This window comes from Salvelinus fontinalis, chromosome 33 (genome assembly GCF_029448725.1).
Source record: "Salvelinus fontinalis isolate EN_2023a chromosome 33, ASM2944872v1, whole genome shotgun sequence".
Classification (NCBI taxonomy): Eukaryota; Metazoa; Chordata; class Actinopteri; order Salmoniformes; family Salmonidae; genus Salvelinus; species Salvelinus fontinalis.
In genome coordinates this window covers 36,950,362-36,975,262 of record NC_074697.1, presented here as the reverse complement: position 1 = coordinate 36,975,262, position 24,901 = coordinate 36,950,362, and the positions used below count along the sequence as shown (strand labels likewise).

General features: G+C 42.5%; 1 protein-coding gene across 2 annotated transcripts in view; it reads left to right on the top strand.

The window, feature by feature from the left end:
* LOC129832156 (alpha-2-macroglobulin-like) overlaps positions 1-24,901 on the top strand; it is a 38,364-nt gene that overhangs the window by 2,658 nt on the left and 10,805 nt on the right. The window contains exons 2-28 of one of the 2 annotated variants that reach the window (XM_055895979.1): positions 650-833; positions 1,763-1,919; positions 2,152-2,204; positions 2,752-2,772; positions 2,953-3,121; positions 3,278-3,362; positions 3,602-3,716; positions 3,851-3,962; positions 4,043-4,152; positions 4,358-4,525; positions 4,689-4,925; positions 5,263-5,326; positions 5,612-5,757; positions 13,214-13,363; positions 15,867-16,103; positions 16,368-16,464; positions 16,536-16,689; positions 16,902-17,127; positions 17,286-17,412; positions 18,035-18,156; positions 18,328-18,379; positions 18,529-18,612; positions 18,904-19,080; positions 20,403-20,484; positions 20,779-20,935; positions 23,071-23,145; positions 24,686-24,851. In XM_055895979.1, the coding sequence (XP_055751954.1) occupies positions 650-833; positions 1,763-1,919; positions 2,152-2,204; positions 2,752-2,772; positions 2,953-3,121; positions 3,278-3,362; positions 3,602-3,716; positions 3,851-3,962; positions 4,043-4,152; positions 4,358-4,525; positions 4,689-4,925; positions 5,263-5,326; positions 5,612-5,757; positions 13,214-13,363; positions 15,867-16,103; positions 16,368-16,464; positions 16,536-16,689; positions 16,902-17,127; positions 17,286-17,412; positions 18,035-18,156; positions 18,328-18,379; positions 18,529-18,612; positions 18,904-19,080; positions 20,403-20,484; positions 20,779-20,935; positions 23,071-23,145; positions 24,686-24,851 (3,527 nt within the window). The remainder of the gene's footprint in view (positions 1-649; positions 834-1,762; positions 1,920-2,151; positions 2,205-2,751; positions 2,773-2,952; positions 3,122-3,277; positions 3,363-3,601; positions 3,717-3,850; positions 3,963-4,042; positions 4,153-4,357; positions 4,526-4,688; positions 4,926-5,262; positions 5,327-5,611; positions 5,758-13,213; positions 13,364-15,866; positions 16,104-16,367; positions 16,465-16,535; positions 16,690-16,901; positions 17,128-17,285; positions 17,413-18,034; positions 18,157-18,327; positions 18,380-18,528; positions 18,613-18,903; positions 19,081-20,402; positions 20,485-20,778; positions 20,936-23,070; positions 23,146-24,685; positions 24,852-24,901) is intronic. The other variant, XM_055895980.1, reaches the window with a different exon arrangement.

Here is a 24,901-nt window from a genome sequence, read left to right as displayed (position 1 = left end):
GACATTACTGCAGTCATCATGCCAATTACACGCTCCCTCAACTTGAGACATCTGTGGCATTCTGGTGTGACAAAACTGCACATTTTAGAGTGGCCTTTTACAAGGTGCACTGTATAATGATCATGCTGTTTAATAAGCTTCTTAATATGCCACATCTGTCTGGTGGAGAAAGGAGAAATGCTCACTAATAGGGATGTAAACAAATTTGTGCACATAATTTCACAGAAATAAGCTTTTTGTGCATATGGAACATTTCTGGGATGTTTTATTTCAGCTTATGAAACATGGGACCAACACTTTACATGTTGTGTTTTATATGTTTGTCCAGTGTGTATATGTATATCTATTTTAAACAGTACAAATCTGAGTGGGCACGAGCCCCAATGGGCATGACGACTTTGTTCCCCAATACATGGTTGACGGACCATCAAACAACTAATTGGTATTCCCTCCAACACTGTCTGAAACAGAATCAATTTCTCATTGTTTGGACTCTGAGTGGGGCACATAGCCAGAGACAATTAAGGTCACTTTGTCCCCAACTTTAAAAAATCAGTAGGCTACAAAGGAACTAAAGAGCTGTTTGAGTACACTGCCACTTAAGTATTATTACCACAGCTGCATTCATGCTGATTCTTTCCCCTTTTAGGATTTACCTGGTGACGGTCAGCTCGGAGGTGGTAGGAGGGACCAAAGAGAAACTTTGTGCTCAGGTCCACCAAGCCACAGAGCCTCTGTCGTTGAAGGTGTCGCTGGAGATGGAGGGGGGCAGCAGCATCATTCTACTGGAGGAAGCCGTAACACAGGACTTCTATCACTGCATCTCCTTCCAGGTCAGCTGCAACTGTGCTGCGTTCAGCAGGCTACAACGTTGTGGAACGCTCTGATATAAATATTTCATGTAGAACCAACATGCCTCTCTGACATGTAGGTTAAGGAGTCATGCCAGCCCTATGTATGACATTTCTAACTGCAAAGTTCCACAACGATGTGAGTTACTGAATGTGGCTCTATTCTATCGTCTTTCATGCAAAAGCATCCCGACCACAGTCAACAAGCCAATGGGTTAAATGTTGACGTCATTTCTTTACTTAACACTGACCGGAGTCATCAGCTTTAATAGTAGCTGACACTTTGAATTGGGTCTCTTTCCCGTCAATGGTATGGTGTTACACAACATGTGCCTCGCTTCATATTGATTTTAGTTGAACAGTTACCCCCATCAGTTGTACATACACTGAGTATACCAAACATTATGAACACCTGCCCAATTTTGAGTTTTGACCTTAGAACAACCTTCATTTATCGGGGCATGGGCTCTACAAGGTGTCAATTGTAAGGTTGTTCTTAATATTTTGTACACTCAGTGTGTGTAAGATTACAGTTGATAGAATCTCCTGGCTCTTCTTCTGTGGTCCTTTTGTCATCTAAATAAAGTACTATTCTTACTAGCTTTTAAGTTACCTATGCGCATTCATTCAACAAAACACATTCATTTCAGTATTTTATTTTTAATAGTTTGGTTGTAACTCCGTCGTGTTGTGTGGAACTCAACTTGAATTCCAGGCTGGGTGCTATATGCAAAATGATCCAACCTATTAAAGGCAATAGCAGTTATTTTATATCATACTTTGCTATGCTATCTACCATTTAACAAAAAGCCCTCTGTTCTCAAGCTACTCGGAGAGCCAAGCTTTGGTTAGGAGCTAGAGGATTGTAGAAGTTCTAACAAGCTTCCATTCTTCTGTTCTTCATATTGTAGGTACCCCCAGTGAAGGCTGACAGTGTGGCCACTGTCCATGTCAGCATCAAGGGGAGGAAGGATGAGATGAGTAAAAAGACCAAGATCCTTATCAAGCCTAAAAGATTCCTGACCATTTTCCAGACAGACAAACCAGTCTACAAACCTGGACAGACAGGTAGTTAGAAATCATCTTTGATGAACACTGAAACGGACCCTTCCTGAGTTATTACTTGTAAATGTACTAAACTGACTCTTTTGTCTAGGCCTACTGTTAATTTTGATTGATGATTATGCATACTTTACAATATATTTGTGAGGCCATCAGAAAGGTCCTTCCTGAAATGGATGATGAATATACTGTACATAGACAGATACTATATAGACAAATGTTTCTACCGTTTTCCCAGTCAAGTTCCGAATCGTCTCGCTGGATGCCAGTTTCTTGTCATTCAATCAGATGGTAAGTTACTCTTTCAATGTTGTTCAATATAAATAAAGTTACTCTTTCAAAGCATTTAAGTTGGGTTGAACAGGACAGCCGAGTGTTAGTCAGCTTTGCAACATTCTCGGGTGGTGTAGTTTGGGAGAGGTTTACTGTAGTTGAGTAAGGAAGGCAAGTGATGGAGCAATGATTTCATCCTCTTGCAGTCTAATTTTGTCTGCTATTATTTTATTTGTTTAATGGGTCAGTGTGTGTGTGTGTGTGTGTGTGTGTGTGTGGCTCAGCAAACATGTGGTCAGAGTTCATTTGGCCTGGCTGTTTGAGCAGAGCATCTGAGTCAACATGAGCTCAAAGCCTGCTCTGTACTGTAACTCTGTAGATAAAGATGCCTGTACTGTAGAAACTGTTTTGGAAAGTTATGAAATGTTTGTTTTAAACCCATTTCCTGACATGACAGTAGTTCCCTTTAGGCCTACTGTGAAAATAATTTTGGGAAATAATACAGTTTGAAAATGTTTTTTGGGGTCAAATGTTAAATGCTGAATGTTTTGTTTATCTTTTCTAGTATCTAACAGTGGAGCTTCAGGTGAGACTCATTCAAATCCATTGCAACTAAAAACCAAAGCTGTATATAACATGAGCAATAATAATGACATGATCTCCCTTAAAAAATATTACCTGCCAATATGTACTGTGGCATAAATTTATACAATTCCTCTCTATAACAAAAATATCTTCCTTCTACCTATTATGAATCTGTATACAGGACCCCAACTCCAACCGCATTGCTCAGTGGTTGAACCAGTCAACAGTGAGTGGAATTCTGGACCTGTCCCACCCCATGTCTGCAGAGGCAACGCAAGGAAGTTACATCATCACTGCATGGAATGAGAAGGGAGAGCAAACCTCCCAAAACTTTGACATCAAAGAATATGGTGAGGAAATTGGCATGGGATAAAAAGAGAAAAGTATGGGATAAAACAAATCTGATTATATTGTTTTTACATGTTGATTCCATTGTGGTGTGATTTATGTTTTTGGTGTAGTTCAACAGACCACGAGGATGTAATATCTTTATGTATTTTTTATAGTTTTACCCAAATATGAGGTGAAAGTCTATCTTCCCCAAACAATAACTATTCTGGACAAGCAAGCAACACTGAGAGTTTGTGGAAAGTAAGTGCATAAGATGATAGAGCATGATAGACAGTAAGATGATAATGACAAACAAGCTTTTAAACTGGGACATTTTATGGGCAGAATATTAAGTCAGACTTAATTTGTGTGTTGCATAGACTTTACTTGATATATACTGTCCCATGTTTGATACTTGCTCATGTTCATAGCTGTTTCTATTTTTACAACACGTGATTGCCATTCTTGAATTGTTTTTCTTCTGTTGACTTTGTTTCTAGATACACTTATGGAAAACCAGTGCTGGGGTCTGTCATGGCGAAAGTTTGCAGAAATGTCATTCAATATCGCTGGTTATATGATGCTATTAATATCTGCGAGTTGTATCATATTAATGTAAGTATTTTTTATTCTTGTTATGCCAAATTCTTTGATGACAAAGAACACTCACTGTGGGGAAAATGTTGAGGTTTATAGACGTTTTCGAAGCGGATTTAAGCTGAGCTACAATAACTACTCATTCTGCCTAGACCGACACAACTGGTTGTGCAACCCAAATTATTGACGTGACCCGGTTCGGTCTAAATGAATCAAAGTTTGATGACTTCGAAGTGGAGACTGAGATGGAAGAATATGGAACGGGTAGGAGAACCTTATCTTGAACGTAGATGTGTTTACATGCTCAACTGTTGACCTCTGACCCTTGCCTGTGTTCTCTCCAGGGGTCATCCTTAAAGGTAGTGGCAAGGCAAGCTTCACCAATGTCATCATAACTGTTCGTTTTGAGGACGTGCCCCAAGCATATAAACCAGGGATTGCATACGAGGGGAAAGTGAGGACAAACTATATTAACAAATGCCTTTTTAATAACGCTGCAGAAAATGTATTACTCAGAAAAATCGATTTGAGCATGAAGTGGTGATAAATGTTAACATGTAATTTGGAGCATGTAAACTAGGCTCTTGATGTGTTGTATGCAATGGGAGTGTTCATTTAGTATATTGAATGTCTGCAGTCATCCTGTCCTGTGTTTTCAGATCAAAGTGACCGGTCCAGACTCTAGTCCCATTCCCAATGAGCCTGTGTATCTCTTCCTACAAAACAGTGGCAATTCTGAGAACTGGACTCTCACCACAGACAGCAAGGGCATTGCTTCTTTCTCTCTAGACACTTCTCTATGGAGTTCTGATTCTGTCTCTCTGTCGGTCAGTGGTCACTCACTCATGTTTTCCTCTATTAAATATTTAATGATATTATTTAAATATTAAATTGTTTATTCTGAGTGAGATCATTCATTTCTCCTGATGTATTCTCCACGGTTATTACAATTGTTTATTTTTAATATATTTTCTGTTTTTCTTGAACCAGGCTCGTTATCAAAAGGTTATGGAGGATTATCCGTACGAGCAGGGTGTGCGTAGACCAGAATATTCATCCGATTACCAATTCACAAGAAAATTTTATTCCAAGAGCAAGAGCTTTGTGAAGATAATGCAGGGTGAAGGGAAGTTCTCCTGTGAGAAGGACGGTATTGTTCTTGCTCACTACATCATCCAAGGCGTGGAGCTGAAAAAGGGACAGACGACCCTGGACTTTTTCTATCTGGTAAGATTAAAAGGGATGTTTCACTCAAAGTACAACCTAACATGGTTTTTACACTTGGTCTGTGGTTTTGGGATATTTATTTTACTTACTTCGGTATTTGATTGTCATTGTGTTGCGTCTGGAAATATTTTAATGGCTCGGGCAAACCATACAGTACTTTACATGCAGTTGAAAAGTTAATCATTAGGGATATTCAGTAATTTTACACTTTAATAATGCAGTAACTTCAAGATATTTGCTAGCAGATCCCAAAGTTTTATCCAATGTTCCAGTCTCCCTGGGTCACTCTCTGGTTATTAATGTTGACGCTGCCACCTGGCTGTCTCTTATGTCCCAGGTTATATCTAGAGGCAGCATTCAGCAGCACGGCCATCTTCCGGTGACTGTTACAGAAGGAAAAGGTAAATACATGGGACTTGGATTCTCCCGAATGTTTCTTGACGTTTTTCATTAGGACTTCTCAGAACCCCACTTGATTAGAGAACATACCTCCTGGAAAAGACCTAATGACATTAAACTGGCATGGGATATAAAGCTGTCACGACAGAATTCAATCATCCAGATTACATATTCAGTACAAGTTCTTACTTATTTCATAGACTAGTCACTGAACACTATGTCCGTATTGGATGATTGGTGGTTTATGGTGAGCTAATGTTTATCCCATTGTCCATCTCTTGTTTTAGTAAACCAAGGGCAGCTGACTCTCTCGCTGCAGCGGATGCCTGAGCTGACACCTTTTGCCCAGGTGGTGGTGTACACCGTGTTGCCTGATGGAGAGGCAGTAGCAGACAGCCGAGACTTCCCCATTCACCTCTGCCTAAAAAACGAGGTAGGCAACTCTGCATCTTTTGCCAGCCACATGAGATGTCAAAATGTCTCATCAGAGAGCCTGAGCCATGTAGATATATTGGGGCAACATGTGCACTACAATCATTTTCCAAAATGACTTTGCATCAGACTATGATATGAAATGCTTCAACTGCTCCTCTTTGATCATCACGTTCGTCGGGTCTGTAACTATCCCTCTAGCAATTATTATGTTGTGTGGGCTTTATTCCAATATTCACATCAGTATGCTACTGTACATGAAATGAACCAATGTGTTGGACATGTATGCTAGTATACAGTGCCTTCAGAAAGCGTTCGCACCCCTTTATTTTCCCCACATTTTGTTGGGTTAGCCTGAATTTAAAATTGATTTAATTTCGATGCTGTCCACTGATCTACAGACAGTACCCCGTAATGTCAAAGTGGAATTTTGTTTGTTGAATATTTTAGAAATGAATAAAAAATGAAAAGCTGATGTCTTATTAAGTCAATAATATTCAACCCCTTTGTTATGGCAAGTCTAAATAAGTTCAGGTGTAAAAAGGTGCTTAACATATCGCATAATAAGTTGCATAGACTCATTCCGTGTTCATTAATATTGTTTAGGATGATTTTCGAATGACTACCCCATCTCTGTACCCCACATATACAATTATCGGTAAGGTCCCTCAGTTGAGCAGTGAATTTCAAACACAGATTCAACCACAAAGACCAGGGAGGTTTTCCAGTGCCTCAAAGAATGGCACTAATTGGTAACAGATGCTGACCATCCCTATGAGCATGGTGAAGTTATTATTTAGGCTTTACTACAAAGATACAGGCGTCTTTCCTAACTCAGTTGCCGGAGAGGAAAGAACTGCTCAGAGACTCTACAATACTAACCTAGATGACAGAGTGAAAAGAAGGATGCCTGAACAGAATAAAAGTATTCCAAAACCTGCATCCTGTTTACAAAAAGGCACATAAGTAATACTGCAAGAAAATAGGCAAAGAATATGAAGCGTTATGTTTGGGGCAAAACCAATACAATGCTTGTCATCAGCAAGGGCTAAGAAACAGAATACGCACAGGCAAAATACTAGAGAAAAAAAACTTGTTCAGTCTGCTTTACAACAGACACTGGGAGACAAATTCACCTTTCAGCAGGACAATAACTTCAAACACAAGGCTATTTCTACACTGGAGTTGCTTACCTCATTAAAACTCACACATTTCTCGTTAACAAACTATAGTTTTGGCAAGTCGGTTAGGTTGGAGTCATTAAAACTCACACATTTCTCGTAAACAAACTATAGTTTTGGCAAGTCGGTTAGGACATCTACTTTGTGCATGACACAAGTACATTTTCCAACAATTGTTTACAGACAGACAATTGCACTTATAATTCACTCCATCACAATTCCAGTGGGTCAGAAGTTTACATACACTTAGTTGACTGTGCCTTTAAACAGCTTGGGAAATTCCAGAAAATGATGTGGCTTTAGAAGCTTCTGATAGGCTAATTGACATAATTTGAGTCAATTGGAGGTGTACCTGTTGATGTATTTCAAGGCCTATCTTCAAACTCAGTGCCTCTTTGCTTGACATCGTGGGGAAATCATTTATAAATTCCAGTCGTACTTTATCTAAAGCCTTTTCAAATTCAGCTATGAATGCTACTGTTTTGACTTAAATTGGCTTGAAAATTGTTAAGAGAATTATGTTCTCAATGTTCATAAACTGAACTTCAATTAACTACTCAGTCTGCAACCCAGAATTTGTAAGATACTGGTTGAAATGAAAACAGACAGAGGCCCAGCCTACAATAGTCAAATGTTTATTCACGAGGACGTCCTAGTCCGTTGTACAAAACCATCCATTTTATACTGGCTCCTTACGCATATACCTTCACACACAAACAGTAGGTATCCTATGCACATACTGTATCACTACCCAGCCGATAAAGATTAGGGAGACCGTGAGAAGCATTCCCTGTCCTCCCCCAAGATTAGGGAGACTATGAGAAGTACTCCCTGCCCTCTCCCAAATCTCCCAGCCTAGCCAGGTCGGCACCGAATTTTGCTCAGACAGTCTGTGTTTAAGATACTATAAAGATATATTGTTTTACCCTAATTCTGACTAAAACTACACACATCAATAATAATAATTTTAGGATTCTAATCAATTTCATACAACTATATGGTTTCAGGGTGGAATATTCTAATCATTAATTTAAACATATACATTCCAAGAACAAAAATCTTTAGCAAGACTTGAAAATGGCTGTCTAGCAATGATCAATAATCAACTTGACAGAGCTTGAAGAATGTAAACAATTTTTATGGGCAAATATTGTACAATTGGGCTGTTGCGGTGACCGTATTACCGCCGCTCCATCGATCATGAAGGCAGTCAAATTCCACGTGACCGTTTATTCATGTTAATTAGGCCTCCAAGTTTTGATGCTGCTGATGGTCATTAGTAGCCTACCAAACTTGCTAACTGCCTGGTACTCGGCACTCTATTGTCCCTCTAATCACTCTGTCATCAATGCAAATGTGTTGAAAATCTAATCAAACACTTAATGAGAGCTCATGTTGCAAAACATTTCTATAGGCTATGCAATTGCACAAGAAAACAAGTGGTTGCCTCTACTAAAAAGAGGAGGATTCCATCAGCTTTCAATAGACTAGGCCTACTATATTTATTTCTCAACTTTCCTAATATTAAATACATTGTTTATCTTTAGAACAGGAGTATAGCCTACCCAGCTGGCATGAAAATGAACCATGGGGAAAGTGTCCTCCATTCATTATTTAAGTGCATAGATTACATATTGTTTTTCTACTGCCCCTGTTTCGAGACTGGACCATTATCATGCACCTTTCTAAATCCAAACACATTTCTCACACACATTATTTAGTATGTAAAGTCAAAATTAAATCAAGAATAGTTTGATGGGTGACAATATTAGCCTATCACTTGTACATTTACATTTACATTTAAGTCATTTAGCAGACGCTCTTATCCAGAGGGACTTACAAATTGGTGCATTCACCTTATGACATCCAGTGGAACAGCCACTTTACAATAGTGCATCTAAATCTTTTAAGGGGGGGGGGGTCAGAAGGATTGCTTTATCCTATCCTAGGTATTCCTTGAAGAGGTGGGGTTTCAGGTGTCTCCGGAAGGTGGTGATTGACTCCGCTGTCCTGGCGTCGTGAGGGAGTTTGTTCCACCATTGGGGTGCCAGAGCAGCGAACAGTTTTGACTGGGCTGAGCGGGAACTGTACTTCCTCAGTGGTAGGGAGGCGAGCAGGCCAGAGGTGGATGAACGCAGTGCCCTTGTTTGGGTGTAGGGCCTGATCAGAGCCTGAAGGTACTGAGGTGCCGTTCCCCTCACAGCTCCGTAGGCAAGCACCATGGTCTTGTAGCGGATGCGAGCTTCAACTGGAAGCCAGTGGAGAGAGCGGAGGAGCGGGGTGACGTGAGAGAACTTGGGAAGGTTGAACACCAGACGGGCTGCGGCGTTCTGGATGAGTTGTAGGGGTTTAATGGCACAGGCAGGGAGCCCAGCCAACAGCGAGTTGCAGTAATCCAGACGGGAGATGACAAGTGCCTGGATTAGGACCTGCGCCGCTTCCTGTGTGAGGCAGGGTCGTACTCTGCGGATGTTGTAGAGCATGAACCTACAGGAACGGGCCACCGCCTTGATGTTAGTTGAGAACGACAGGGTGTTGTCCAGGATCACGCCAAGGTTCTTAGCGCTCTGGGAGGAGGACACAATGGAGTTGTCAACCGTGATGGCGAGATCATGGAACGGGCAGTCCTTCCCCGGGAGGAAGAGCAGCTCCGTCTTGCCGAGGTTCAGCTTGAGGTGGTGATCCGTCATCCACACTGATATGTCTGCCAGACATGCAGAGATGCGATTCGTCACCTGGTCATCAGATGGGGGAAAGGAGAAGATTAATTGTGTGTCGTCTGCATAGCAATGATAGGAGAGACCATGTGAGGTTATGACAGAGCCAAGTGACTTGGTGTATAGCGAGAATAGGAGAGGGCCTAGAACAGAGCCCTGGGGGACACCAGTGGTGAGAGCGCGTGGTGAGGAGACAGATTCTCGCCACGCCACCTGGTAGGAGCGACCTGTCAGGTAGGACGCAATCCAAGCGTGGGCCGCACCGGAGATGCCCAACTCGGAGAGGGTGGAGAGGAGGATCTGATAGTTCACAGTATCGAAGGCAGCCGATAGGTCTAGAAGGATGAGAGCAGAGGAGAGCGAGTTAGCTTTAGCAGTGCGGAGCGCCTCCGTGATACAGAGAAGAGCAGTCTCAGTTGAGTGACTAGTCTTGAAACCTGACTGATTTGGATCAAGAAGGTCATTCTGAGAGAGATAGCAGGAGAGCTGGCCAAGGACGGCACGTTCAAGAGTTTTGGAGAGAAAAGAAAGAAGGGATACTGGTCTGTAGTTGTTGACATTGGAGGGATCGAGTGTAGGTTTTTTCAGAAGGGGTGCAACTCTCGCTCTCTTGAAGACGGAAGGGACGTAGCCAGCGGTCAAGGATGAGTTGATGAGCGAGGTGAGGTAAGGGAGAAGGTCTCCGGAAATGGTCTGGAGAAGAGAGGAGGGGATAGGGTCAAGCGGGCAGGTTGTTGGGCGGCCGGCCGTCACAAGACGCGAGATTTCATCTGGAGAGAGAGGGGAGAAAGAGGTCAGAGCACAGGGTAGGGCAGTGTGAGCAGAACCAGCGGTGTCGTTTGACTTAGTAAACGAGGATCGGATGTCGTCGACCTTCTTTTCGAAATGGTTGACGAAGTCGTCTGCAGAGAGGGAGGAGGATTCAGGAGGGAGGAGAAGGTGGCAAAGAGCTTCCTAGGGTTAGAGGCAGATGCTTGGAATTTAGAGTGGTAGAAAGTGGCTTTAGCAGCAGAGACAGAAGAGGAAAATGTAGAGAGGAGGGAGTGAAAGGATGCCAGGTCCGCAGGGAGGCGAGTTTTCCTCCATTTCCGCTCGGCTGCCCGGAGCCCTGTTCTGTGAGCTCGCAATGAGTCGTCGAGCCACGGAGCGGGAGGGGAGGACCGAGCCGGCCTGGAGGATAGGGGACATAGAGAGTCAAAGGATGCAGAAAGGGAGGAGAGGAGGGTTGAGGAGGCAGAATCAGGAGATAGGTTGGAGAAGGTTTGAGCAGAGGGAAGAGATGATAGGATGGGAGAGGAGAGAGTAGCGGGGGAGAGAGAGCAAAGGTTGGGACGGCGCGATACCATCCGAGTAGGGGCAGTGTGGGAAGTGTTGGATGAGAGCGAGAGGGAAAAGGATACAAGGTAGTGGTCGGAGACTTGGAGGGGAGTTGCAATGAGGTTAGTGGAAGAACAGCATCTAGTAAAGATGAGGTCAAGCGTATTGCCTGCCTTGTGAGTAGGGGGGGAAGGTGAGAGGGTGAGGTCAAAAGAGGAGAGGAGTGGAAAGAAGGAGGCAGAGAGGAATGAGTCAAAGGTAGACGTGGGGAGGTTAAAGTCACCCAGAACTGTGAGAGGTGAGCCGTCCTCAGGAAATTATATATTGAATTATATATTATCACTTGTGAATGATGCCCAGCATAAGAAACTGCCTTTTTTTGCAACTTTTTTTAATCATAGTCGCACACCTCATGTAGCCTAGTCCATAGGCCTATATGTTTTGATAAGGGTTGTACCACAACTAAAGTGGCCAAATAGGCTCTAAACCCCATTTTAAGAAGTTAACTGGCATACATAAGCAGCGCGTGAGTTTGGGGAAGAAAATGTTCACTATAAAATGCACCTTTCTAATAAAAGCATTACATGCATAATCTCATTTGCGGTCAATTTTGATAATGGTGTTTTCCCGCTAGTGGAACATTTGCGCTTATAGCCTACTTTCATGTGCGCTTTGCTGCGCTTATATTTTGAAGAAATAGCTTAATAGTTTATCAACATTTTAAGCTGAACGTTCTGATTTGTTGCGTTAGCCACAATGCGTCAAAATTCTTTTTTTTTATGCTAGTGGTTGTATTAATTTGGGATTTATTGCACCCCACAACTTTCCCAGACTGTTTTGAATGTTTATGTATTGCACGGAATAGAATAGGTCGACTTTTGTACTATAGGGGATAGAAGATTGACATAAGCTAGTGCTTTTGCTGTTCGTTAGACCTACTCATCTTGTTGGCTGACAAAAAGTAAATGTGGACAGTTCTTCCATTATCTTCAATATGCACCTCGGAATTGGATAAGGACGAGCGCAGTTGCGTCTCCAATGTGTCTGTCTTCACTTGTAGCCAGTGAGAAAGACCCGATCACTTGACGTAGAGCCATGTCAGTGAGAGGCGCAGTTGAAGGGCACAATGCAGCACTCCGGGCCGCAAAAGGCATGGATTTTTTTTGGGGTGCATTACGGCCTCAAAGGGGATGCCGCCGTGAAATGTGAGGCATTATCAAGTGCTTGTCAAATTGTGAATGAGAGACTATTGGAGTGTGTACAGCCTGCGCTATCAACAAAGCAGAGCTTATGCCTTTCAAACGACTTTTCAAATCATCATTAGAGTCATCATGCAGCCTTACAATGTATTAAAAATCAAAACATATAGCCCAACGTTTGTCGAACAACAAGTAAAATTAAAAACTCTAAATTAAGCATATAGCAGTAGCTATTTCTTTGTTAACCTCTCACCACAGAATAGCCACATATGCGCACTCCCTCAAATCTTTTGAAGAAAATATTTATATTTTATTCAGCTTTGTTCAATTGTATTGTTCATACTATAAAATAATATCAAATAATGCCATAGAATTATAAGCAAATCATGTCTGCTAATTAACTAGTGTAACTCATAGCCACATCAGGACCTAACATAAGGACAACTCAGAGTATGCTGTTCTGTTCTTCTGAAATAGACTACATTTTCTTCATATCATGTTTCTTTAGAACTGTCTAAAATAAATAATGGATTTATTGTGACGGTGTAGGCTAAATTATTAGACTTTTTAAAAATGGATGTATGCTATGTGTGTAAGCCAGGAGATGCTAAATGTTTGTTAATTAACGGTCAATTACCGTGAGACCGACCAGTTATTTGCTTGACAATCACTGACGGCTGACAATTTTTTTTGACTGCCACAGCCCTAGGTTCGCAAAACTCAAAAAGACTCACAGCTTTAATCGCTACCAAAGGTGCTTATACAAACTATTAACTAGGGAGAGAAATACTTATGTAAATTAGATTTCTGTATTTCATTTTAAATACATTTGCGATCTTTTTCTAAAAACGTGTTTTCACTTTGTCATTATGGGGCTGTGTGTGTGTGGATGGGTGAGGAAAAAATACATATTTAATCCATTTTGAATTCAGGCTGTAACACAAAAAAATGTGGATTAAGTCAATTGGTATGAATACTTTCTGAAGGCACTGTAGATATGTTTAAACATTTTCTGTGATGTCTCCTGCTTTTCTCCTCTCCAGGTGTCCCTGAAGTTCTCGTCCCTCCAGGAGTTGCCAGGGGAGAAGACCTCTCTGAGCCTCCAGGCCCACCCAGGGTCTCTGTGTTCTCTCAGGGCCATCGACCAGAGTGTGCTGCTGCTGCAGCCTGAACAGGAGCTCAGCCTAGACTCTGTACGTTCTCCATGGTCCTGCATCCCAAATGGCTCCCTATACCCTATGTAGTGCACTACTTTTGACCAGGGCCATTGACTCACCACACTAAGCTGAAGCCTAACCATGATCACACCACCTTTGGCATTGTTTTTGTGCACCCATGTTTTTCAAGATAGGATTTGGCTAATTTTCAGCTTCCTCTAACCATGTATTAAGGGGGAAGGGGAAGGGGAAATTTAAACTTGTTCTTTAGGCTTCAAACTTTTCTAATGAATAGCAAATAACCAGAATTTAAGGTTTTATAATACAAATAACCAACTCCATCTCAACTAAAACAATTTTGTAAAAAATAAATAAAAATGTACACTTTGCTACTTCATTCTCTCGTAGCAAGATTCTTCTAAACAACAAAAGCGGGCCCAAATGTTTCGACTTTGTAAAAATTCGTTCCCAAATTAGACTGCCTCGTACTCAATTCTTGCTCGTACAATATGCATATTATTATTAGTATTGGATAGAAAACACTCTCTAGTTTCTAAAACCGTTTGAATTATATCTGTGAGTAAAACAGAACTCAAGTTGCAGCTAACTTCCTGTCAGGAAGTGAGAAATCTGAAATCGGGCACTCTGTTCCAGGGTCAGTTTATTAATTTGCATGTAATCTATGAGTCGACATGCACTGCATACGATTTCCCCTAGATGTCAGTAAGCAGTGAGAATTGGAATGGTGTTGCTAGGCAGATCTGAGGCCATATAAAGGGTCTTGGAACGTGGGGTGCACTCTTTTCAACGTTCGTCATGGCGCAAGACAGACCTCAGGATGGCATTCTGAAAAGCTCACGTTATGGGCCTTAGATATATTCGGCTCTGATTTTATTCGATATAGGTGTTAAAGACATCATAATGTAGTTATTTTAAACCGAGTTATATCAGTATATTGCGATTTTCGGATATTTCTTTGTGCTGCGTTATGAAGAGTTGGACACGTCTGGGCCACATAGCTAATGTTTACTGCTAATTCATAAGTTGAAGACGACAATCTACAACCGAGCAACAATGATTCTGGACAAAGGACCACTTGCACAAGATTCTGATGGAAGCTCATCAAAAAGTAAGAACTATTTATGATGTTAATTCGTTGTTCTGTTGAAAAATGTAAAACTACTATTCCGCCATTAATTTCGGTGCGGTCTCGCTTTAACGCACGCTGTATGTCGTAGTAACGTTAATTTTAAAAATCTAACACAGCGGTTGCATTAAGAACTAATGTATCTTTCATTTGCTGTCCAACCTGTATTTTTTAGTCAAGTTTATGATTAGTTATTGATTAGATTAGGTGCCTCTCCCAAGATTTCTCCCGACATTTTGTTGGCAGCTTGGCTACTATTCTCATTGTATAACCACGATTTGTGCCGCTAAATATGCACATTTTCGAACAAACAATATATGTATTGTGTAATATGATGTTATAGGACTGTCATCTGATGAAGTTTTGAGAAGGTTAGTGAAAAATGTAATATCTTTTGCTGGTTTATTCGCTATCGTTAACGTGCATGAATCAATGCTGCTGTGTGGTTGGCTATTGTAGTAAGCTAATATAATGCTAAATTGTGTTTTCGCTGTAAAACACTTAAAGAATCTGAAATATTGGCTGGATTCACAAGATCTTTGTCTTTCATTTGCTGTATGCTGTGTATTTTTCATAAATGTTTTATGATGAGTATTTAGGTAATTCACGTTGCTCTCTGTAGTTATTCTAGTTGCTTTGGTGAGAGTTGTGATGGTGGCTGCAATGTAAAACTATGATTTATACCTGAAATATGCAAATTTTTCGAACAAAACATATGCTATACAATAAATATGTTATCAGACTGTCATCTGATGGAGTTGTTTCTTGGTTAGTGACTATTTATATCTTTATTTGGTCGAATTTGTGATAGCTACCTATGCAGGAAAAAAATGGTGGAGAAAAAAAAGTTGTGTCTTTTGCTATGGTGGTTAGCTAATAGAAATACATATTGTGTCTTCCCTGTAAAACATTTTAAAAATCAGAAATGATGGCTGGATTCACAAGATGTGTATCTTTCATTTGGTGTCTTGGACTTGTGATTTCATGAACATTTTATTATATGATATCCCTGTGGCTTTAGGCTAGGCTATGCTAGTCAGCTTTTTTGATGGGGGGGATCCCGGATTCGGGTTTGTGACTCGTTAGAGGTTTTAACCACTGTCTGATACTTAGTTTAGAAGTTTCAACTTGTGGGACTATTTCGTTGGTTGTCTTGTACCACTCAAGCAAAATCGAGTACAGATCAAGTATTTGTCATATGTATTTAAACCAGGTGTTATCCTATGCACTGACCTTGTCCTAACTATGTACTGACCCTGTAACCTCTGACCACAAACTGACCATGCACTGACCACAATCTGACCATGCACTGACCACATTCTGACTGTGTCAAGATGCTGCGGATTATAAAGTCAGTATTACTAGAGGTATATTACTTCTCTCTCTCCGCAGGTCTTCAGTCAGCTGCCTGTTCAGAAGTTGTCTGGATATTCATACAGAGTAGAAGACTTTGACCCCTACCCATGCCGACCATTTCCTCCAATCGTTAAAGAGGAGATGGAAGTGCACCCTCTACCTGTCCCTAAACTGTCCGAGGAGTTAGAAGCACCACCCGTACCTGACAGGAAAAAACGCTCAGTCTGGTTTGTCCCCAACAATGACAAAAACGATGTTTACAACATCTTTAAAGTAAGAGGATCAAATAAGTTTAATGTTATTGTTTTTGTCTGTTTGGAATATGGAAAATGTATAAATACTTAATATTTAAGTAAGAAAGTAGACACTGAATTAATTAAAATGGAATGCAGTCTGTGAAGACGTATACACCGTATCTATAAAAATGTTTGGGTTTTTAAACCAATACCCACATAATTTAGCAAAACTGAAATACAGGTATGATATGGCCTTTACTTACGGACACTGTTTTACAATTGTATGTACTTTTCATTTTAGGAAGTTGGAATCAAGATCCTGACCAACTCTGACGTGAAAAAACCTTACCACTGTATTATACCCTTTTCAATGGAATATGACGGTATGGTAGAAGAGGGTATGATATATTCTAATATGTGAACCTTTCTAGTCTTAACCTAATAATAAAGGATTTGTTTCTATTTTCAGCTATCCGAGTTAAATCAGTAGAAGAAATTGATGCTCCAGTGTCAATGGCCAACATGATGCCAGAGACTTCAGCCGCTAGAGCCTCTGGCGGGCCTAAGGAGACCGTCCGCACGTACTTCCCTGAGACCTGGATCTGGGACCTGGTTCCTGTGGGGTAAGCTTTGTGACAGACGCCATATTTGTAGTCCAACATTACATCCCTTTCCATGGGGTGCTGGGCTGACACTGCCTTGTAATGGGGTTATACTGAAACTACATGAATGTTTTTGTCCAAGGGGTAGGTTTATTTATTGAATTGACCATGTCATGTGTTCTAATGTTAATATACATTTTGTGTTTTTATTGCGCCCTTTTCACCACTACCAGACATACAGGAAAAGTGAATGTTGAGAAGACTGTCCCTGACACCATCACTAAGTGGGCTGCAGGAGCGTTCTGTACTTCCCCAGTGGGTTTTGGCCTGGCTCCCAACACTGGCCTCACTGCCTTCCAACCCTTCTTTGTGAGCCTGACGCTGCCCTACTCTGTCATCCGGGGGGAGGTGTTCACACTCAAGGCCACAGTGTTCAACTACCTCTCCAAGTGTATCATGGTAAGCCCTCCCAGTGTTGTCTCTTTCTTTACCTCTCCAGTCCCACTTCATTTGGATAGTCCCTGTAGACCTATAGACGCTCTGACATTTTAAGGACGAGAGAAGAAACGCATGGAATCTAGTAAAGACTTGCGATTGACCCCATGTGTTTCTCTTAGGTGAAGGTGACTCTAACTGAGTCGAACCAGTTCACAGCCAGGCCATGTGAAGGCTGCCAGTACACACTGTGTCTGTGTGCTGAAGAGAGCAGGACCTTCAAGTGGATCCTCACCCCAACTGCTTTAGGTGAGCCATACAGTACTCTCTGTCAATCTATCACAAGGCTCTTGCAATAGACTCCACAGTTACTCCCTACACCTTGGCCCTTACCCTCTAACCCTTCTCTAAGGTTTAAGAAATCCAGACTCAATTCATGCAAATGTTGAAAGGTTAGGACCAAAGTGGAGGAGGTAGGATGTGAATTGTTTTGTCTCTGGCACCACTGTGGTGCCTAAGGACAGGGTTGTTCACTTTGCACAGCTCTTGTCAGACTGAAATGGAAGAATATTCAATTATTTATCTTATTGACATGGCTCAAATAAATTCCTTGTATATATCCTAGCCCTGTAAAGAATTGTTGACAATGGCTTGTACTAACAAGTCGAGAGGGATATCTGATGACATGCTCAGAAAGCTCTCCCTCAGGGGTATCATGGCTATCGGAGAAATGGAGGCAGGGAACGAGGGAATGGAAGAAAGGAAGGAACGAAGAAAGGAAGGAATGAGGAGTGAAGGCGGGAACAGTTGAGCCAGGGTACATGAGTGACAGAGGCTGGAGTGGGTAAAAGGGAGCAAGCTGATGGAGGGGCAGGTTCATCAGTGACTGGTCTAGACTGGAATGTTAATGTTTACCTGGCCTGAACTATAGGGGAGGTGAGTGTGAAAGTGAGCGCTGAGGCATTGAAAACTGAGGAGCTCTGCGGCAACGAAGTGGCCACGATGCCAGAGAAAGGACGCATTGACACCATTGTGCAAACACTGCTGGTGGAGGTGAGTGTCTGTCCTGTATAGCAAGTCTACGTTTAATTAACCTTTTTAAGTGGTTATACATATAAATTCTATAATGAAATTAACTAGAGTTGTCGTCATTAGACCGTTTTATTTTAGTGCTGAAGAAAGCCAGTGGTCTGTCTTTTCTCAATGTCACTTTCCCTCTGTCAGGCCGAGGGAACTCAGGAGACGGTCAGCCACAACGCTCTGCTCTGCCCTGCAGGTAATCTCCTGACCTCTATCAGTCATACTTTCTCATAACTACCCCGACGATTAAGTTGACGTGCATTTGTTGTGGTTTAGATGACAGATACTTTTTAATTGGTTCTCAAGTCACTCAGTCTGTCTCGTTTATCTGTCTCGCGTCACCAGAGGGCCCAGTGGAGAAGGACATCTCTCTGAAGCTGCCTGAGGTGTTTGTGGAGGGCTCTGCCAAGGCCTCCCTCTCAGTACTGGGTGAGAATTCCTCATCTGTTTTGCTAAGTTTTTTTCACACCTAATATAAATAGATTTTAAACGTTTTATAACATTTTCAGGATATGTTTTCCATTTTGGTGCAGATGATTTTTCATCCCTCTATTCATGACGAGGGAAGTTGATATTCAACCTGCAGATCTATCATCGGGATAAGCATGGTTAATTTTAGGGTTAGGGTAAGAAACCGGGATCTGCCGGTCGAATATACACTGCCATTGACTAGAGACCTATGCTTGATTGATTGTCATAATGGTTGGTCTCTTTCACCAGGCGACCTGATGGGTCGGGCCATGAAGAACCTGGACAGCCTGTTGAAGATGCCCTATGGCTGTGGAGAGCAGAACATGGTGCTGTTTGCTCCCAACATCTACATCCTCAACTACCTGCAGAGCACCAGGCAGCTCACCATGGAGATCCAGACCAGGGCCACAGGCTTCCTAGACAGTGGTGAGTGAACTGGGTCCAGTTCAGTAAGGCACAACATGTTGCAACGAAAATCAAGCAATTATTATCAGACATGTTCAGTTACAGCCTGCACTCCCCGTTTTACTCAATAAAAATGTTAAAATCTCCCTACTGGACACAACCCTGGTGAAATTGACCGCTATCTATTCTGAAGACTATTGCTTAACCTAATGCATAGAATGGGATATGACAAGAGAATTTGCTGTAGGCCTTGTTCTTTTTGAATAATGAGCTGTGATTGAACAGGACTCTGCAAAGATCAACCCTGTTTGACAGTTTGTCTGATCCTGTGTGCATCTCTTCTCTGACTAGCAACAACCTGTTGTATATACACTGCTCAAAAAAATAAAGGGAACACTTAAACAACACAATGTAACTCCAAGTCAATCACACTTCTGTGAAATCAAACTGTCCACTTATGAAGCAACACTGATCGACAATAAATTTCACATGCTGTTGTGCAAATGGAATAGACAAAAGGTGGAAATTATAGGCAATTAGCAAGACACCCCCAATAAAGGAGTGATTCTGCAGGTGGTGACCACAGACCACTTCTCAGTTCCTATGCTTCCTGGCTGATGTTTTGGTCACCTTTGAATGCTGGCGGTGCTTTCACTCTAGTGGTAGCATGAGACGGAGTTTACCTGTGGCCTGCTGGAGGTCATTTTGCAGGGCTCTGGCAGTGTTCCTCCTTGCACAAAGGCGGAGGTAGCGGTCCTGCTGCTGGGTTGTTGCCCTCCTACGGCCTCCTCCACGTCTCCTGATGTACTGGCCTGTCTCCCTGTAGCGCCTCCATGCTCTGGACACTACGCTGACCGACACAGCAAACCTTCTTGCCACAGCTCGCATTGATGTGCCATCCTGGATGAGCTGCACTACCTCAGCCACTTGTGTGGGTTGTAGACTCCGTCTCATGCTACCACTAGAGTGAAAGCACCGCCAGCATTCAAAGGTGACCAAAACATCAGCCAGGAAGCATAGGAACTGAGAAGTGGTCTGTGGTCACCACCTGCAGAATCACTCCTTTATTGGGGGTGTCTTGCTAATTGTCTATAATTTCCACCTTTTGTCTATTCCATTTGCACAACAGCATGTGAAATGTATTGTCAATCAGTGTTGCTTCCTAAGTGGACAGTTTGATTTCACAGAAGTGTGATTGACTTGGAGTTACATTGTGTTGTTTAAGTGTTCCCTTTATTTTTTTAAGCAGTGTATTTGGCTCTGAACCAGTTAACGTCACCTTCCACATGCAGTACAAGTCCCTAGAAGGAGTGTCTTTGTTCAGTTGGCCATTTGTGTTGCAGGCTACCAGAGAGAGCTCAACTACAAGCATGACGATGGCTCCTACAGTGCCTTTGGGAAGAGCGATGATTCTGGAAACACGTGGTCAGTTCAGTTGTCCACACAGTCATAATACCTTCTCTTAGATGATTCCTCAATTTACATTTGTTTGTCATGAAGATGACATTAGATTATAGGGGGTTGCAGTATGTAATCAAGGTAGGAATGTGATGGTCTCAACAAATACTAGTATGTGCTATGGCAAATATAGAGTTGGCTTCAGCACATACAGTATGGCTACTAGCTACTGTTATCTAGAGTCTATGATCCATAGTTTAGGCAAGGCTCACGACATCTCGTCCGTGTAACTCCAGTGACATCTGACCTGTGTCCTCTCAGGCTCACCTCCTTTGTGCTGAAGTCCTTTGGAGGGGCCAAGCCCTACATCTTTGTGGACCCCGCCCACATTGCCCAGGCCAAGGCCTGGTTGGCCAGTCACCAGCAGACGAATGGCTGCATCGCGTCAGTGGGGAAACTCTTCCATAACGGCATGAAGGTAAAGGGGGGTCAGAGCTCAGTGGGTAATAAGAGGAGTATTATACTGCTGCCACCAAATGTGAAAAGGTAACGTTAAGGGCAGAGATTCAGCAGGAGGTTCTGGTGCAAGTGTCCCATTCTATTTAGAGTGCAATGGTGGAGTCTGCATAAAATGCTAGATAACTAGCAAACAAAAGACTTGATAATAATACATAGTCTAACATCAAATATGAGTACAGTCTTGGCCAAAAGTTTTGAGAATGACACAAATAATTATTTTCACTAAGTCTGCTGCTTCAGTGTCTTTAGATCATTTTTGTCAGATGTTACTTTGGAATACTGAAGTATAATTACAAGCATTTCATAAGTGTCAAAGGCTTTTATTGACAATTACATGAAGTTGATGCAAAGAGTCAATATTTGCAGTGTTGACCCTTCTTTTTCAAGACCTCTGCAATCCGCCCTGGCATGCTGTCAATTAACTTCTGGGCCACATCCTGACTGATGGCAGCCCATTCTTGCATAATCAATGCTTGGAGTGTGTCAGAATTTGTGGGTTTTTGTTTGTCCACCCGCCTCTTGAGAATTGACCACAAGTTCTCAATGGGATTATGGTCTGGGGAGTTTCCTGGCCATGGATCCAAAATATCAATGTTTTGTTCCCCGAGCCACTTAGTTATCACTTTTTCCTTATGGCAAGGTGCTCCATCATGCTGGAAAAAGGCATTGTTCGTCACCAAACTATTCCTGGATGGTTGGGAGAAGATGCTCTCGGAGGATGTGTTGGTACCATTCTTTATTCATGGCTGTGTTAGGCAGAATTGTGAGTGAGCCCACTCCCTTGGCTGAGAAGCAACCCCACACATGAATGGTCTCAGGATGCTTTACTGTTGGCATGACACAGGACTGATGGTAGCGCTCATCTTGTCGTCTCCGGACAAGCTTTTTTCCGGATGCCCCAAACAACCGGAAAGGGGATTCATCAGAGAAAATGACTTTAACCCAGTTCTCAGCAGTCCAATCCCTGTACCTTTTGCAGAATATCAGTCTGTCCCTGATGTTTTTCCTGGAGAGAAGTGGCTTCTTTGCTGCCCTTCATGACACCAGGCCATTCTCCAAAAGTCTTTGCCTCACTGTGTGTGCAGATGCACTCACACCTGCCTGCTGCCATTCCTGAGCAAGCTCTGTACTGGTGATGCCCCGATCCCGCAGCTGAATCAACTTTAGGAGACGGTCATGGAGCTTGCTGGACTTTCTTGGGCACCCTGAAGCCTTCTTCACAACAATTGAACCGCTCTCCTTGAAGTTCTTGATGATCTGATAAATGGTTGATTTAGGTGCAATCTTACTGGCAGCAATATCCTTGCCTGTGAAGCCCTTTTTGCGCAAAGCAATGATGACGGAATGTGTTTCCTTGCAGGTAACCATGGTTTACAGAGGAAGAACAATGATTCCAAGCACCACCCTCCTTTTGAAGCTTCCAGTCTGTTATTCGAACTCAATCAGCATGACAGAGTGATCTCCGGCCTTGTCCTCGTCAACACTCACACCTGTGTTAACGAGAGAATCACTGACATGATGTCAGCTAGTCCTTTTGTGGCAGGGCTGAAATGCAGTGGAAATGTTTTGGGGGATTCAGTTCATTTGCATGGCAAAGAGGAACTTTGCAAGTCATCTGATCACTCTTCATTACATTCTGGAGTATATGCAAATTGCCATCATACAAACTGAGGCAGCAGACTTTGTGAAAATTAATATTTGTGTCATTCTCAACTTTTGGCCACGACTGTACTTTACATACTTCATATTGCACTGACATGTAGGATAATGTACTGTTCAGGAGGACCTTAAAACCCCACGTGTGCCCTAAAGGAGCGCATACTGAGCACAACAAGAATCCCAAGCATGTTTTAGCCAGTCCTGAGAACATACCACCTCCCTAAAGGGACCTCAGTCTGACTGACTAGTCCCGACAGCTTTTGCATCTCCAAAACAGTACTCTTAAAGTTATTACCCACCTGTTCTTTATCTTTGCACCATTATCACTTGAATGTTTTAAACACTGCAATGTTTTTACCTGACATCAGTGACTTTGAAACTCTGTAACACCTTGGAGTACTGTATGACGTTTACTGGCATCCTTTGTTGTCATAGGGAGGGGTCGGGGATCAAGTGTCGCTCACTGCCTACATCACCGCTGCACTGCTGGAGCTGGATGGCAACACTTCTGTGAGTTATCACCTCTTTCCATATCCAAGTATTTAAAAAAAATATTATTGATAAACAAGAAGGCCACATTTGTTGATTTTATCAAAACATGAACGGCCCTAGTGGATATTTCTGCTTAGCCGTCCAACTACTTCACACAATTTTAAATAAGACGATATCACCCACAGAACGCCTCACTTGCCATGTATTCGAATTTGTTAAACAACATCCCAATATACAGTTCCTTCTGGAAAAGTTTTCAGACCCCTTGATGATTTCCACATTTTGTTACGTTAGCCTTATAACATTTTTAAAATCCTCAGCGATCTATACACATGACAAAGCGAGAACCGGTTTGCACATGTATTGAAAATAAAACCGATTCCTCAGATCTTCTGCAATGAGATTGAGCTCAGGTGCATCCTGTTTCCATTGATCATCCTTGAGGTGTTTATACAAGTTGATTGGAGTCCACCTGTGGTAAATTCAATTGATTAGACATGATTTGGAAAGGCACACACCTGTTTATATAAGGTCCCACAGTTGACAGTGAATGCCAGAGCAAAAACCAAGCCATGAGGTTGAAGGAATTGTCAGTTGAGCTCAGAGACAGATTGTGTCGAGGCACAGATCTGGGGAAGGGTACCAACACATTTCTGCAGCATTGAAGGTCCCCAAGAACACAGTGGCTGCCATCATTCTTAAATGGAAAAAGTTTGGAACCACCAAGTCTCTTCCTAGAGCTGGCCGGCCAAACTGAGCAATCGGGGGAGAAGGGCCTTGCTCAGGGAGGTGACCAAGAACCTGACGGTCAGTCTGACAGAGCTCTGGAGTTCCTCTGTGGAGATGGGAGAACTTTCCAGAAGGAAAACCATCTCTGCAGCACTCCACCAATCAGGCCTTTATGGTAGAGTGCCAGATGGAAGCCACTCCTCCAGTAAAAGGCACATGACAGCCCACTTGGGGTTTGCCAAAAGGCACCTAAAGACTCTCAGACCATGAGAAACAAGATTCTCTGGTCTGATGAAACCAAGATTGAACTCTTTGGCCTGAATGCCAAGGGCCACGTCTGGAGGAAACCTGGCAACATCCCTACGGTGAAGCATGGTGGCGGTGGCATGAACGGAGCAAAGTACAGAGGTCCTTGATGACAACCTGCTCCAGAGCGCTCAGGACCCCTGACTGTTTTGCCTCTGGAGAGATCTGAAAATGGCTGTGCAGCAACGCTCCCCATCTAACATGACAGAGCTTGAGAGGATCTGCAGAGAAGAATGGGAGAAAATCCATAATGTTTTTGTCCAATTCTTCTCTGCAGATCCTCAAGCTCTGTCACTGTACACAGTATACACTAGTTTATTTATATTGCTAACATTATTCGGTACTCATACCCGTATTAACCTGATAAAAGGTCTGGGTGTTCATTAGGGAGCGCAATGGAAAAGCCAAGAACATTTTGCAACAATGTGCATGTTCCTTATTGAAACTGGGAGGGAATATCTGGATCAGTGTTCCTCTGCTTGGTGCCTAATAAACACGATCCTGTTGTATGTGGGTGTGTCAGGACCCCATGGTGGAGAAGAGTCTGACGTGTCTGAAGGCAGCAGTGTCTGACCAGCTGGATAACACCTACACCATGGCCCTGCTGTCCTACACCTTCACCCTGGCCCAAAACCAGGACATGAGGGCCAAGCTCATCACCCACCTGGACAAGATAGCTGCTACCTCAGGTATGTCTTGTCTCTTTGTGAAAATGTCTCTACCTTTCTGACTGCTGGGA